This window comes from Sporobolomyces salmoneus, assembly GCF_050403485.1.
Source record: "Sporobolomyces salmoneus JCM6883 DNA, S_salmoneus_JCM6883_v1_ctg56, whole genome shotgun sequence".
Taxonomy (NCBI): Eukaryota; Fungi; Basidiomycota; class Microbotryomycetes; order Sporidiobolales; family Sporidiobolaceae; genus Sporobolomyces; species Sporobolomyces salmoneus.
The window spans coordinates 47,719-62,892 of NW_027481107.1; the positions used below are offsets into that span (position 1 = coordinate 47,719).

Genomic DNA, 15,174 nt, shown 5'->3' on the forward strand with positions numbered 1-15,174 from the left:
CGATACATGGTCTCGAGCTCGAGAGTGCTTAGGACGTTCGTCTCCTGAGAGGCCTGACACGTAGAGCTGGCGTTCGATCGCCGGCTTAACTTCAGGTTAAACCTGATCAAAGTTTCGTTTCTTCCTCCTGCTTCTCACTCACTTTCACTTTCTCATCAAACCCGTTTCGACCGCTCCTTTCGACAGAATGAAGTGATCGCTCTCGTACAGTACTGATTGTCCTCACACCGCGGTTCGATTGCATGATTCCTGCAAATCAAACAGGAGGTGTGCGACATTCCTGCTTGCTCTGTCGCCTCGCTGCCTCTGTCATTCTCCTTCATTCCTCACGAGTAGCACTTGAGAAAGATGCTGCCATACTCTCCTGTGCTCATGCTCGGCCCCTCCATCGTACTTTGCAAGGAGTTGAACTCGTTTCTGAACCTGTTCCTCTTTCCTCTCCCTCTCTCTCCTCGCACTAGCTAGCGCTTTCGATTTCACCCGACGTTCAAATAAAGATGCCTCGACAGCGAGTGAGTCTCTCTCTTCTACTCCTCTCGAGTGACAGCAACTTACTGAAGTTTCGTTTGCTGGAATGTGACAGCAATCTCCTCCTTCTCCAATCTCGATTCCGTTGCCCCCAAACCTCACTGCGTCGTCCACAGCTGAGACGAATGGAATCCCGCTCACTTCGTACCTCGCACTTCCCCCTCCTTCGTCGACACCAAACTTCTTCCTTCGTTTGAAACGATCCGCTTCTCAGCTCCGATCTCCTTCACCGTCACCTGCCTTCTCTCCGGCCCTCACTCCTCCCGTATCACCTACACCTTCGGCGCTACTCTCACCCACTCTCTTCCCTCTACCGCCGACTCGTAAGGAGGAGGAGGAAGACGATCGACCTTTCGCAAATCTCGCTCCTAGATCTCCCACGACCGGCTCTAAGCCATGGCTCGAATTACCGACTGGAGGAAGTCCCGAGATCGGAATGAGGACAGTGACGTTCGCGACGAGATCAGAATCGGAACGAGAAGAATCGAGGTGGCCTTTGACGCCTGATTCGCCCTGCACGCCGCTCAAAGAACCCTACTCTCCCGAACGGCATTCTCCTTCGCGACACGGCAAGAATCTCGTATTCCCTCACAAGCCCAAAACGAGAATCACTTCGAACGTTTTCCCGACGTTTCCTTCGCCGAAGCAACGGAGAGTCGTCGAAGAGATTGACGACGATAGTGATATCGACGCGCCTCTCTCTCTCGCTCCTGGATCACCTCGCCGACGTTCGACGCTCAACCTCCCTCTTCTACCTACGCCTCCTCGTTCTCCGATTCGAAACGGTCTACTTTCTCCTCCCGAGCTCACAACCCCCGCAACACCTCAGACTCCTCCGTCTCGTCCCCGATCAATGATCGCACCGTCCCCTCCTCCCACGTCGGCTCTCCCTCCCATCCCAGCAGACAACTCTCTCGGTCTCGCCGTCGAAACTCCTGCGACTCCTCCGCGATCGTTGAGAACGACTTCGAGAATCACTCCTAATGCCCCGGCGCGACCGAGGAGGATTTTTAGTGACTACCCCTCGCTTTCGACAGTCTCTCCCTCTAAGCGAATCCATTTCCCGAACGGACCAACTTCGAAACGTCGTCCGAAAACTCCCTTCCCGGTTCCCTCGTCTACTCGCCCTATCTCTGCCTACTCTTACGCCTCGTCCTCTTCCAACGAAACCGACCAAGATCTCGAGTTCTCTTCTTCCTCTCACAAAGATTCGTTCGAAACTTCCGATTCATCTTTTTCGAGTCAATCCTCTTCTTCGCGACCTTCTAAAGCCCGTCCCGTCACCGTTCACCCTCCTACCTCCGCCGCACCACCACCTCCCCGACCTCCTCGTTCTCCTCTTCGCCCGATTTCTCGCTCGGTGACTCCCCTTCCGATTCTACACCTTGAACCTTCAGCATTCGAAGAAGAGGAGGAGGACGAAGAAGCGATCCTCCGACCGAATCGATTCCTCCTCAGCACAGATTCTCGCGACACGACCTCCTCGTCTCGACGGAGATCAACTCACTCACTCGGAACGGTTAACTCGAAAGACTACTATACGTTGATGGGATTCGATCAGAAACGATTCGGAGTCATCGCAGGGATCCGAGGAGTCGAAGAGAACGATAAACTCGTTAGCGGAAGATCGAGAAGGAGACCTCAGGAGAACGTCGTTGAACTCGGAGGGTTACCGGAAGAAGTGAGGGAGAATTTCTTGAGGATGAGCTTCGACGAGGAATCCGCAACGGAGGAAGAGGAACGACGAGTGGATGTCAACGAGCGACTCACGGTCAAGAATAAGATCATCGCGAATGGATCGCAGGATTCGTTGGACGATACTTTCGTGTTGGAGATGACGGAGAAGATGCTTTGGGGTTAAAACCCGATTCGGGTTCTGATTTGTTCTGTTGGCTACTTTATGGAATCTCTCTTTGACACCTGATTCGTCGTTGAGCGCCCCCCGAGAATCAATCACTGGATCGTACCTTCGCGAGAGCTGATCTCTTCGTAGGTGCAAACTCTTGTTTTCTTCGCTCACTCGCTTTTCTTCCGCTGAAGGCCAAGCAGCCGACAAGACAGAGAAACGTTTCGCCGGAAGTTTTCCACAACCAAGTCAACGCTTCTTGAATAGGACCCCAGACTGGAGACGCTGCATCGAGACGGATAAATGCGTTCGAGCGCAGGACCTCGTCCGCCGTGTTTCTACTTAACAGTCGAAGTGAGTGACCCAACTCCTTCCTCGGACAAATCTCCTCCTGGGGCTCGTGCTCGTTCCGAACTTGCAGTCTCGTCGAGAAGATTCACCGTCTCTGCGACACTGCTCTCTCCTTTTTCTGACTTCAAGTCGTACCCCCTCTCTTTATCGCTCGCATTTCGGGCCCAACCCATGCGGGACTGCTCCGACCCGCTGATTGCGGGCGCTACTCTGGGGAAACGCGAAAAGAAAGTAAGCGATCGAAGCGCACATAACGAACTTTCGCACGCTCTCTTCGCTAACTTCTGCTAGTCAAAGGCTCGAATCTGATCGAGAGAGGAAGCCTAGGCGCTGGAGGGTATGTGAAAGTAGACGATAGAAGATTGCAGAGTAAAGTAGTATAACGACAAAAACGAGTGAGATTCATAGTTGTACATGGATGATTCCGTGACCCTCCTGTTAACAAGACCACTACCTCTCATCCTTCTGACGTATGTGTCACCTGAATGCCTCCCAGCGACGAGTCTGCCTCGCCTTCCTCCCTATATCTCAAATTGTACGTCGACCATCTCCATCCCTCATCCGGAGGAGAAGGAATATCGAAAGCTTCCAACATGTCGACCTCGTAATATTCGAGCTTGTCCCTGGAGATTTCGTCGTCGAGGTCGACTAGGAGGGGAGGAAGAGGTATGTTGTGAAGAGCGGCGATTTGACGAGCGTCCTTGATGACGGAAGGATCTCCTCGAAGATAGGCGCGGACGACTCCTCGACTGTGATATTCGAGAACTTGTAGCCAGAACGTCCTTTCGATTTCCTCCCGAGTTGTCTCCGAATAAAACACGACCCCGGCCTTTTTCGCGAGTTTCTCCATTTCCTCCATTACCCGCAATCCATTCTCGAATCCCCCTACTTCTTGCTTGTAGAACCCTCCCTTTGTGCTGTAGTTGATGAACGGCAAGACCCAGTCTCCGAAACCCCCTTCCATATCTTCCATACTCAAGCAGTTCTCGACTAAAGCCCATCCTTTTCCCTCTGCATCCCACCGATTCGCTTCCAATTCCGCTTCTGCCTTTTCGATATCGACGTGGAGTCCTCTTCCGTAACAGTATTCGAGCTCAAGGGAACGGAGGTGGCGGAGTCGTTGTGGACCTCGGAAAAGTTTGAGAATGTCGGGATGGAAATCGCGGACGATGAGGTAGAGATCCACGAGATGGGGAAACGGGAAAGAGTTTTCGAGAAGATTGGATGGGTCTAGAAGCCAGGGGATTTCGACGTAAAGGGTTCGAAGACTCGAAAAGTCGGAGTAGTCGATTAGGGGGAGGTTGCGAATCGGGTCGCCGGACGACAGGTGAAGCGAACGGAGGAAGGGGGCGAGAGGTGGGAGGACTTTTTGCAAACAATCATATTGGCTGCGTGTACGAATATTGTAACCCAAGGAGACGATTTTGGCGGAGGGAAAGAACCGGAGAAACGAGGACGGGTCGGCAGCCATGCCTTCCAGAGTAAAGGACTGGGGCATCCTCACGACGACCTCCTCGACTTGATTCGCGATGATGAGGGGAGAGTCGACATTGATAGTCGAGCTCCAAAATTCGACTTTTCGCAATTCTGGAAGTAGACTCAGGGCCTTGACGTGCGCAGACGTTACTTCGACGCTGCTGAGTCGACAAGTCTTGAGTCTTGTAAGGTAGGGACCGGGGTTGTCGCCGCTTTCCACCATTTCGAGAACTTGCGGCCAACCCGAGGGAGGTTCCAATCTGGTGAGAGCGGGAAGTTTCGAGAAGAGGTCGAACATGAGAGCTCGGGGAGGGTGGGAGGATTCTTCGTTCCAACGAAAGGACAGATGTTTGACCAAGATAGCCAAGTGAGGATGACTGTCGAGCATTTTCGAGAACAGTTCGAGTTTGTCGTTGCTATCGATGTTGACCCGCTTGTGAAAAGCTCGCTGATGATGCGGATGGAGCAGCTTCGAGGGTGGCAGAATGGCGAGTTTGTACTCGTCAGCAGCGAGATCGTAGATATCGTCGAGGAGTTCGGGAGGGAGGAGAGAGAAGGGATCGACCTGCGAACGCGTTTGCGAGCGAGAGATCAGCATCGAGTGACAGAAGGGATCCCCGGGCGTAACTGACCTTCGAGGAGATAGTAACAGCTTGCGGGCCAAGCGAAAGATCCTCTAGCGCGGACTGCGCTTGTTGAGTGACCTGCAGGAGGAGAGGAAGGAATTAGCCGATGTTCACTCGTCAAAAGAGCTAAGTACATACTTCGACTGTCATTCCGAGCTCTGATCTCCTCCAAACGAGCGTGCGAGTGTCCTGGGTGGTCGAGAAGCGAAGGGAGGGGGGAGAAAAAGAGGCAACTCTCTTTCTCTTCTCTCAACTCCGTCCCACAAACCCGATCCAGCCCGATCAGCACATATTCACAGTTCTCTCTCCTTGACCTACACCGTCCTACCCCGTCGTCCTCGCGGTCTTACGTGGCCAGCCAGCACATCATTCAACGTGGTCAACCTTCCTCATCTACAATGCTCTCTCCTCTCGCTCTCAAACTCCAGGACAGTTTAGCAAAGTGCCTATCAAATTCCTCGACCTCGTTTCTCACTGTGCGCCCACTCAAGAATTCCCCTCCGCTCCTCCTTACAAACCTCCTTTGCCTCGTCTCCCGCTTTGCTTTCTCTCACTCTCTCGTTCTCGCTCTCTTGCGTTCGCTTCTCTCTTGTAGAATCTTTCAGATAAACCAGTGGAAGTGGAACGGAGACGTCGATTTTTGCTTTGTAACGAACGGACAGACGGAACAGATCATCAAAATCGGGAGAATCAACAAAGAGCGCGAGAATCGAGACCTTTAGCGCTTGAGAGTCGAGTAGATGACTTCCTGAAATTGAGGGAAGAAGGAGAAACGTTGTTCCTTTGGAATGATGAAGGTCGTGAGGATGTGAGCCGGTCCCGAAACGATGCTACGAACGGCGCCGCGAGCGCCCCGAAGCGCTAGGAGCAGGCTGAACCGTCTTCGTACCTGCGAAAGCATAGCTGGGAACAGTTGCTGGCGAGCCGACTCATCTTTCTCGCCACACTTGGGCGCGCAAGACTGGAAAGTGAACATCGAAAAAAGCAAGTCTTGACATTTGCGGGGGAATGATACATGCGAGAAGATATATCGTTCGTTCGTTCGAGGGATAGATCTAGAGGAGGTATAGTAAAGTACATGGGGGAAGTCTTGTCGTTTCTGTTCTTGCGCGATCAAACTCTTTGCCCTTTTTGAGCGTGATCGAGTGACCTCGTTGCTTTTTCGCTGTCGACCGTACTGCATCGACCTATCAACAGCAATCATCAGATGCGTGCACAATTGAGTAGAGGGACAGCGCGAGCTTACCATCCTGCCACCTCACTTGAACTTGACCGTCGGGGTATCCAAAGTAAGCAGCTTCTGCCATACCCGCAAAGATTCCGACTTCGAGTACACCAGTTAGCCTGTGGAGTACTCTAGACCATCAGTAAGCTGGATCGACGTCAACTGTTGGTCAAGAAGATCTCACATTTTGATTCGATGTAAAAGTTCCGAAGGATCCCTCATGTAAGATTCCGAGAAGACGGCATCGATGACAAAGTTCCTGGGAGATCGTACGTATGACGAGAAAGTCAGAAAGCGCATTTCGAGACAAGAGGAGGGAAGCGGTGAGGATTTACCCGTTATCCGTAACGACAGGTCCAGCCTTCATTTTTCCCATTCGAAGCGTAGGTTTCTCACATCCCATCTTTTGTAGGTCTGTCAACACGCACGAGATCTCCACCCATCAGTTCCGAGTGACGTTTCAAGCGGAGCAGGTGTTTCCGTTCGTGCTCACTTTGGAATACCTTAGCCCAAGCGAAAGGAGCAACTTCGACGGGTACTCCTTGTTTCCAATTCGTTCCGAGCACTTTCGAATCTTTGCGAGAATCGGCGACGATGATGAAGTGAGTCGCGGCTTCGGCGAGAACTTTTTCCCGTAATTGACAGGCTCCTCCTCCCCTGTCACATACCACATCAGAACGGTATAAGTTCTCCGAGAATATGTCGAGAGGTAGAGAAGGAAGCGAGAAACAAACTTGATTGCGTTCAATTCATCCTGCGAAATTCAACAGAGATCAGCTTTTAGCGCTACGACCACATGGAGAGTAAGCGGACTTACATCTACTTCATCAGCACCATCGATCGTAACGTCCAGACTCGGGAATTGGTCGACATCGCCCAAGTTCAACCCAGCTTTGACGATCAATTCCTTTGATTGAAATCCGGTCGGAATAAACCAACGATCGAAGTTGTTTGCGTTGTGAGGAGGTTGACAGAGTCGTTCGACGACGTAAGGGACGGTTGAACCGGATCTTTTACAGTTACGAGTAGCGAACCGCGAGAGCAAGCGAGATAGGAGACATTAAAATGAAAATTAGCTCCGGTTTTTTCTTCGCTCGCTCGCTCGCGCGAAGCGACACCTCGAGGGGGAGGGAAGGGGACACTCACCCAATTCCGATGACCTTGTGGTGATCTTTGACGTGCTCGTCGACCGCAGCGTAGGCAGCTAGACGTTTCGCTTTCTCTTCGGGAGTCAATTCTCCGTGAGGAACTACTCTCAATCCAGTCGGGATCACTCCGGGACCGATACGGGAAGCCTATCGGAGCACGCTCAAGCAGTGTAAGCCTATCGTCCGTACTTTCTCTCCCAGACTCGGAGTCCGGAGGGGTTCGAGAGGAGTTTGTAACATTCGGAGATGGGGAAATGGGGGAGACTCACGGAAGCGTGAGTGATACTCGATAGAGGATCCGGTCTCGCATTACTAGATTGCGAGGGTCTTCGACTGTTCGTAGTCGAGGTAGTCGTAGAGGAGGAAGGTTCTTTCGTCGAGGACATTTTCAAAGCGGATGCCGACATGTTGCGATGGGCGGCGAGAGATAGTCGTAAGGTTCTCGAAAGCGATAGAATGATTGCCGGTGTATAGCAATGACGAGCAGCGTTGAAGGTGAATGAAAGAACGGAAGCCCAGAACGGTTCCGAGACGAAGTTCATTTCGAACCTCTCCCATCCACCTCATCCGATCACAGCGATTTGTACCCAGAGCACATTCACGGAACTCTCCTCCGAACTTTACGACCTTGATCCCCTATCCGATCGTTCCAGCAGCAGCCCTCCACTCCAGCAAACTCGCCTAGGTTCCACTAACTCACTCTCTTCCGGCGCGTGACTACCTACTTGACGACGCGCTCGTTTGAGCATGTCGGAACTCGATCAAGTCCCAGTAGGCGCGTCCCGTTCGAGTAAACCGGCAAAGATGCTCGGAATGGGCAACAACGATCATCTCGACAACATCCCGCCTCCAGTAGTTCCTACTTCCCCAATCTCGGCTACGACAAGCGGTGGTGGTCATTCGGGATCGGGATCAGGACCGAGACAGAGTCAGGATAGATCAGATCGTGCGAGTACGAGTTCAGGTTCGACGCAGACTCAGAGGAAACGAGAACCGATCGAAGTATCCCCTCCGTGGGGTTTGAATTGGCCTGGTTCGACCAACGATGTGAGTCCACAGTGTTCTACCTCGTGATGCTGACTACTGAGCGCCTTTCATCGATCTAGATTCGACCGACTTACAAAAGGAAACCTTCAGCACCTCCAGCTCCTCCAACTCCAAGCTCGCCAGGGAACTTTAACAGTCAGTCTCTGAGAGGAGCGAGAAGTGCGAGTGTACTACGACATCACGACGAAGAGAGACACGGGAATGGAAGCGTTAAGGACAAGAAGAAAGGTCTGTTTGGAGGATTGTTGAAACGGCGAGGAAGTCGAGGAGATGTTAGAGATGGTGAGCCTATCTCGATCGAGGACTATAGATCGACGATGACTCACGAGTTCCGCGATCACAGGCTACGAGAATGAAGGACGTACGAGCGAATTCGGTTCGGTTCCTCCGCCTTCTGGCTATCACGATTCCCCTCTCCCCGCGAAACTTCAAGCTCGAGGAGACGCTGCCGACGCGGTGCCACCGTCTCGAACAAATACTGGATTACCTACGACTAGCAGACACGTCAAGGCGAAGAAAACGAAGCGACCTACGACTCCGAATCGAAACAAGGCTACGAATCCCGGAACGAGCGTCTTCACGAACGACCCAGAGATCTCACTCGATACGAACCTCGACTCGATGGAAGGAATCATTGCGAGTGCGCCTCCAGTCTCTCGTAGTCGATCGAATTCGAATCCAGATATAGCTCCCTTCGCTTCGAACGCAAGAAGACCTAGCGTCCCTCCTCTCGCTCGATCCGGTTCGACGACCTATCGAAGGGGTTCTATCGATCCGTTCGGTCAATACGACGGTTTCGGAATCCATCAAGCTCGAAACGGATCGATCGCAACGACAGTTGGAGGCAGTCCATTCTCTTCAACTCAACACCATCCCCCGCCGGCTTCTTCTACCGGAACTGCTGGATCTTCTTCCCCAGTTCGACCCGGAGTTGGGTCTCGACAATCTTCCGCCTCTCATTTCTACCCTTCTGGCAGTACAACAACCGCACAAGATCGGAGAAGTTCGAGTATCGGAGGTCCTTCTTCGCTCACTCATTCGGCTTTACAAACGAGATCCGGTTCAGTCTTCCCAGTCAATGGATCGGGATCTGGAGTAGGATTAGGAGCGGGAGCTTGGACGGCACCGGATAGTTGGGCGGTGAAAGCGGAAAGTGGTGGAAGTCTCGACCATGATTCTTCGGACGACGACGATGATGATGACGGCGAGGAAGCGTTGGCAGAAGAAGGGATGGACGATGAGAGTGATCCGGGATCGAGTCCGGTGTTAGGAAGGAGGAGTGGGAAGAGGAATGGATCAATAGCGACGAGAGGGATCGTTGGGAGTGGAGCGGTCGAGAAGTTGGAAAGTCGGATAGGATCGATCGCACCGGGAAGTGGAGCAGAGAAAATCTTTGGTCACGCGTTCGAGGGGGATGGAGCGATGAGACCCGGGACGGCGAGACCAGGAACGAGAAGTGGTCGACCTGGAACGGCTGATGGCGAGGGAAGACGGTTACCAGTACAAAAGAGCGTGAGTTACACCTTTATCCAACCCCTACGATCGACCCGCATACCGGAGACTGATGCCCTTCTTTGCTCGTCCGCAGTTCATGATTCGAATTTTCCGACTCGACGGCACTTTCTCGACGTTACCCGTCACGCTTTCCGCTACCGCTGCCGATCTCACCGCAATTCTCGCTCGAAAGTTCCAAGTCAACTCTACGACAAGCTATGCCCTCTTCCTTCGAGAGAAAGGTCTAGGTAGGCCGCAATTTTCATTTTTGCGAGCTTCTCGACACTCCGCTAACTCCTGTCTCATTCTCGCCGTTCACAGAGCGCAAAGTGGGACCGAACGAGAAACCTGTTCTTCTGCAGAAACGGAAATTCGAGCAAGCTGGTTACACCGAACTCGACAAACTCGAAGAACTAGGTCGAGAAGACAATTCGTACCTATCGAAGCTCATCTACAAAGCCAACTATAGCTCGATGACCACGGGTGTACGTTCGTTTCTGCTCTCGAGACTCATACAAAACTGACCCTCTGCTCTCCCACAGGAGGAAGACTTGTCTGGCGACAACCTCGAATTCGTCGATCTATCTGGAAGAAACCTCGAAACAGTACCCATCTTCCTATACAAGCACGGTCACGAGATCAGATCCCTCAATCTCTCGAAGAATCGCCCGTTCGACCTACCTACCGATTTCGTTCAACTCTGCACGTCACTTCGAGAACTCGTTCTGTCTCACATGGGCATCAAACGATTACCACAAGCGATCCGCGAATGCGACAGTCTCACTCGACTCGACATCAGTAGCAACAACATAGTCGACCTCGAACACATCGCTCTCGACGAATTGACGGGATTGTCGAGTCTCAAATGTCACAACAACCGTCTCTCTTCGATTCCAGAGTACTGTAGCCAGTTCAAGCAGCTCAAATACCTCAACTTGTCGAACAATCGATTCGAATTGATTCCGACGACGGTGTGCGAGATCGAACCTCTCCTCGAACTCGACATTTCGTTCAACACGGCGACCAGCGTTCCACCCGAAATCGGCAAACTCAAGAACCTCGAACGACTGAATCTCCTCGAGAACCTGATCAACGTTCTTCCCTCGTCACTTTCCGACCTCGTCTCGTTGAAAGAACTCGATTGTCGACGAAACGCGATCACAGACCTCTCCCCGATCGCCGGTATCGCCTCTCTCGAAGTCCTACGATGCGAACACAATCAAGCTTCGATCCTCGACGCGACATGGAACAACATGCGAATCTTGACGGCGAAACACAATTCCCTCACTCGGTTCAGTTTGACGGGAACGGGAATGACTCTCACGACTCTGAACCTCTCGTACGGCAAACTCTCGACTCTCTCCCCCGATCTCTTCGACAACCTCGGATCTCTCGAAACCCTCGTCCTCGACAGCAATACCCTTCGAATCCTCCCCGAGACTCTCGGAAGTCTGACGAACCTCGTCAACTTCTCGATCAAGAACAATCTCCTTACTCACCTCCCGGAAAGCATCGGCCAGTTGCAACGACTTCAGACGCTTCAAGTCTCGGGGAATAACTTGCACGACCTACCTCCTCAAATCTGGCGCTGCTCTTCACTCGTTTCCCTCAACGCGTCCTCGAATCTGATCAAGGACTTCCCCGACCCAGCTCTTACTCCAGCACTCCCCGTACCTGCCGCTTCTCCTCAAGATCTAGATGGAGAGATCGGAGAAGTTCTCGACGTTCGCAAACTTTCCGCGACGACGAAACCTCCTTCGACTCCAGTTGGACGGATGGCCCCTCCTCTCGCTCTCGCCCTCCAACACCTCCTCCTCGGTGACAATCAGTTCGGCGACGACGTCTTCGCTCCCGTTTCCCTCATGACCGAACTTCGAGTCCTCAACCTGTCGTTCAACGATATCTACGAGATTCCGACTTCGAGTCTGTTCAAATGTCAACAACTTCAAGAACTGTACTTGTCGGGAAACAAACTTACGAGTCTCCCTCCCGACGATCTCGAACGACTGATCAATCTCCGCCTCATCTACTTGAACGGCAACAAACTCCAAACCCTTCCCGCCGAACTCGGCAAGATCAAACGTCTATTCGCTCTCGATGTCGGTTCGAACGTGCTCAAATACAACATTGCGAATTGGCCTTACGATTGGAATTGGTGAGTCTCGTTCTCCCTCAGTCGATTATCTTACCCATACTGAGTGTTGACGGCGATTGTCTCACAGGAATTGGAACGTCGAACTTCGATACCTCAACTTGTCGGGCAACAAACGACTCGAGATCAAACCTGGTCAACAAAACGAAGCGAACTTCCCTCGAGCGTCGGGCAAGAAACGAAATCTCGCAGACTTCACGGCACTCTCGAAACTCCACGTCCTCGGTCTCATGGATGTCACCCTCATGATCCCTTCCGTCCCCGACGAGAACGAGGATCGGCGAGTGAGAACTTCGCAATCCGAAATCAACGACATGGGCTACGGAATCGCCGATACTCTCGGTCAACGTTTCGACACTCTCTCCCTCGTTGACATTGTCATTCCGAGGTTCCGTTCGAAGGAGGACGAAGCGATCTTTGGACTCTTCGACGCCGTTAACAAAGGTCAAAACACTGGAGCGAAACTCGTCAAGTACCTTCAAGATTCGTTCAGCGCCGTCTTCACCCTCGAACTCTCTCGACTCAAGAGTGGAGAAGTCACGAGTGATGCCCTACGTCGAGCGTTCCTCAACATCAATCGAGATTACGGAAACCTCCTTCTCCCCGAAACCGAAACTCGTCGCAAAGGATCAGAAATCAGTCTCACCGATCGTACCTCGGCGTCGGTTCGAACCGGAGCAGCGGGAATCATCGTCTACAATCGCAAGAAGAAGATGTACATCGCGAACGCAGGAAACGCTCTCGCCGTCATCGCAGGAAGAGGAGGAACCGCTCGACTCGTCGCGAAACGACACGAACCGTTCGACAGTGGAGAAATCTCTCGAATTCGTCAAGCCGAAGGATGGATCTCTCATCGAGGATACGTCAACGACGAGGTCGACATTTCTCGTTCGTTTGGATTCTACAACGTTTTCCCCGCGATCAACGCCGCTCCGAATGTCGACGAGATCGAACTCACCGAAACGGACGAATTCGTCATTATCGCGAATCGAGGATTGTGGGAACACATGTCGTATCAAGCGGCAGTCGACGTCGCTCGAACCGAAAGGACAGATCCGATGGCCGCCGCTGCGAAACTTCGAGATCTCGCAATCTCGTACGGTTCGAGTCAAAACATCATGGTTATGGTCCTCGCGGTCGGAGATCTCTTCAAGGACAAGAAGAAACTCGGTTACTATTCCAAACATCGAGGAGCGACGGGTCCCGGAGAAGACGAAGGTTTCTACGGAGCTCACAAAGCTGGAGTCGCTCGACGAGGAGAACGAGTCGAAGGTGCCGGAGAACGTTACTTGAACCTCCTCGATCGAGAAGTCGCTCCTCCGGTAGGAATGGTCGCTTTGGTCTTTACCGATATCCGAAATTCGACAGCGTTGTGGGAATCGAATCCGGGAATGCAAACGGCGATTCGAATGCACAATCAACTCTTGCGTCGTCAACTACGAGCGATCGGAGGATACGAGGTGAAAACTGAAGGAGATGCGTTCATGGTCTCGTTCCCGACCGTCACTTCGGCTCTCCTGTGGTGTCTCACGACTCAACTCGAACTACTCCGAGAAGATTGGCCTCAAGAGATTCTCGATTCCGACGAAGGCAGAGAAATCCTAGATTCGAGGGGCGAGGTCTTGTACCGAGGATTGTCAGTACGAATGGGAATTCATTGGGGAGCTCCGGTGTGCGAAGCCGATCCGATTACTCGTCGAATGGATTACTTTGGTCCAATGTGAGCTTTATCTCTCGCTCCCTCGTCGACCTCCTCACTGACACTCGACGATGCAGCGTCAATCGAGCCGCTCGTATCTCTGCCGTCGCCGATGGAGGACACATCAGTGCTTCTCAAGATGTAGTCGACATCCTTCAGGACGTCGTCATGGAACACAAACCCTCTCCTTCTTCTCTCGACTCTGACAACGGAGAACAGGTAAGCCTATTTCGCCGCGCGCTTGCGATTCAACCGCTGACTCTCTCCTTCGAGTATAACAGGAAGAGGAAGAGGAGGAATACCTCGACCCTCGCGACAAGCAAGATATCGCCGCTCTTCGTCGATTAGGTTTCGGTATCACTGAGTTGGGAGAGCGAAAACTCAAAGGTGCGTTCTGCCTCCTTCTCCGAGTCCGAGAACAGCCAAGAGCTGACTTCAATCGCTGTAGGTCTCGAATCTGCCGAGTTGATCTCCCTCATCTGGCCAAAAGCCTTGAAGGAACGAGTCGAGAAACCTGGAGAGAAATCCGAGAAGAAGACGGAAGTTATCGAAGACGACACTCCTCAACTTTTAGACGTCCAGGCGATCAAAAGTCTCGGAAAAGTCGTTCAACGAGTGAGCTTTCCCCTTCGTCAGTGCAGTCGAGGACTGGAAGAACTCACCTGTTGTTTCACATTGAATAGCTCGAGGCGGTCGGAAGTCTTCTCGTTCACGGTCTCGATTCAGAGGATTCGGTTCATCCTGGAGTACTTTCCTCGGCTGCACCTCGCTCGAACTCTGGATCTCGTCCCAACACGCCAAACGCTGTTGCAGTCGCGGCGAAACGAAGAGCCCTCATCTTGCCGACTACTTTCGCTTTCCCGATTCGTGCCGACGCTACAGACGATGAGCTTGCGGCTTTACTCGAGGTGAGTCTTCACGAGACTATACTCAACCTCACTCGCTAATGGGTCTGCGTGCTTTGCAGTCTTACATCGTTCGAACGGAAAACTGTCTCTCGACACTCGCTCTTCACCAGCTCGGTCCCTTCACGGAAGTTCTCGGCGCTCGCGGTCAAGCTCTTCGACTCGACAGTCGTAGTGTACTCCTAGCCCTGACGAGATTCGCTGGAGTCATGCAAGCTGGACTTCCTCCAGTTCCCTCGGCGAATCTTTCGGCAGATTCTTCGACTTCAACCTCGGCAGTCGGACTCTCTTCAAACTCAAACTCGAATCATGATTCCTACCTCAACCAATCGACGAGCTCTTCCGTGCGCCCAGTCACAGGAGACAACGGACGAGCTCTCTCGCCTTTACGCAAATAATCAATCACCTTGAAAAACGATCACCTCTCTATCGGTTCATGTATCCTTCCCTCCGCCACACTATTCTGCCCCCCTTCTATCTCTATATATCCTATATCCATCCGTATTTAAGTCAGTCCCTTCAGTCCTTCAGTCAGTCAGTCGCTTCAGTTCACCTTGTCCTTTTTTCTTCTTTATTTGCTTCTTCTGGGTTGTTTTCCTCTCTCTCTTCTTTCGTTCTTGGTTGTCGCAATAATTAGACTATGACCAATGGTACACGTGATCCCTCGTATCTCCGCA

At 52.3% G+C, this 15,174-nt stretch overlaps 3 protein-coding genes across 3 annotated transcripts; 2 read left to right on the top strand and 1 right to left on the bottom strand.

The window, feature by feature from the left end:
* Window positions 1-497: 497 nt before the first annotated feature.
* Window positions 498-2,389, top strand: JCM6883_003309 (uncharacterized protein; the record flags this gene model as incomplete). The annotated part of the gene is made up of 2 exons (XM_076634294.1): window positions 498-512; window positions 584-2,389. The coding sequence occupies 2 exons, from the start codon at window positions 498-500 to the stop codon at window positions 2,387-2,389; spliced, it is 1,821 nt and encodes a 606-aa protein (XP_076485727.1).
* Window positions 2,390-3,182: 793 nt separating this feature from the next.
* On the bottom strand, window positions 3,183-7,607 carry RKI1 (ribose-5-phosphate isomerase RKI1; the record flags this gene model as incomplete). Its single annotated transcript, XM_076634295.1, has 11 exons — window positions 3,183-4,766; window positions 4,834-4,905; window positions 4,966-4,985; window positions 6,074-6,171; window positions 6,237-6,311; window positions 6,388-6,466; window positions 6,546-6,709; window positions 6,787-6,806; window positions 6,870-7,062; window positions 7,199-7,347; window positions 7,470-7,607. 11 exons carry the CDS (start codon window positions 7,605-7,607, stop codon window positions 3,183-3,185), a joined length of 2,592 nt encoding a protein of 863 aa, XP_076485728.1.
* A 340-nt stretch (window positions 7,608-7,947) lies between these two features.
* CYR1 (adenylate cyclase) lies at window positions 7,948-14,895 on the top strand (the record flags this gene model as incomplete). The annotated part of the gene is made up of 12 exons (XM_076634296.1): window positions 7,948-8,247; window positions 8,307-8,529; window positions 8,591-9,759; window positions 9,836-9,989; window positions 10,063-10,226; window positions 10,284-11,896; window positions 11,964-13,613; window positions 13,670-13,811; window positions 13,874-13,979; window positions 14,041-14,207; window positions 14,276-14,500; window positions 14,560-14,895. The coding sequence occupies 12 exons, from the start codon at window positions 7,948-7,950 to the stop codon at window positions 14,893-14,895; spliced, it is 6,249 nt and encodes a 2,082-aa protein (XP_076485729.1).
* Between the last annotated feature and the right edge of the window lie 279 nt (window positions 14,896-15,174).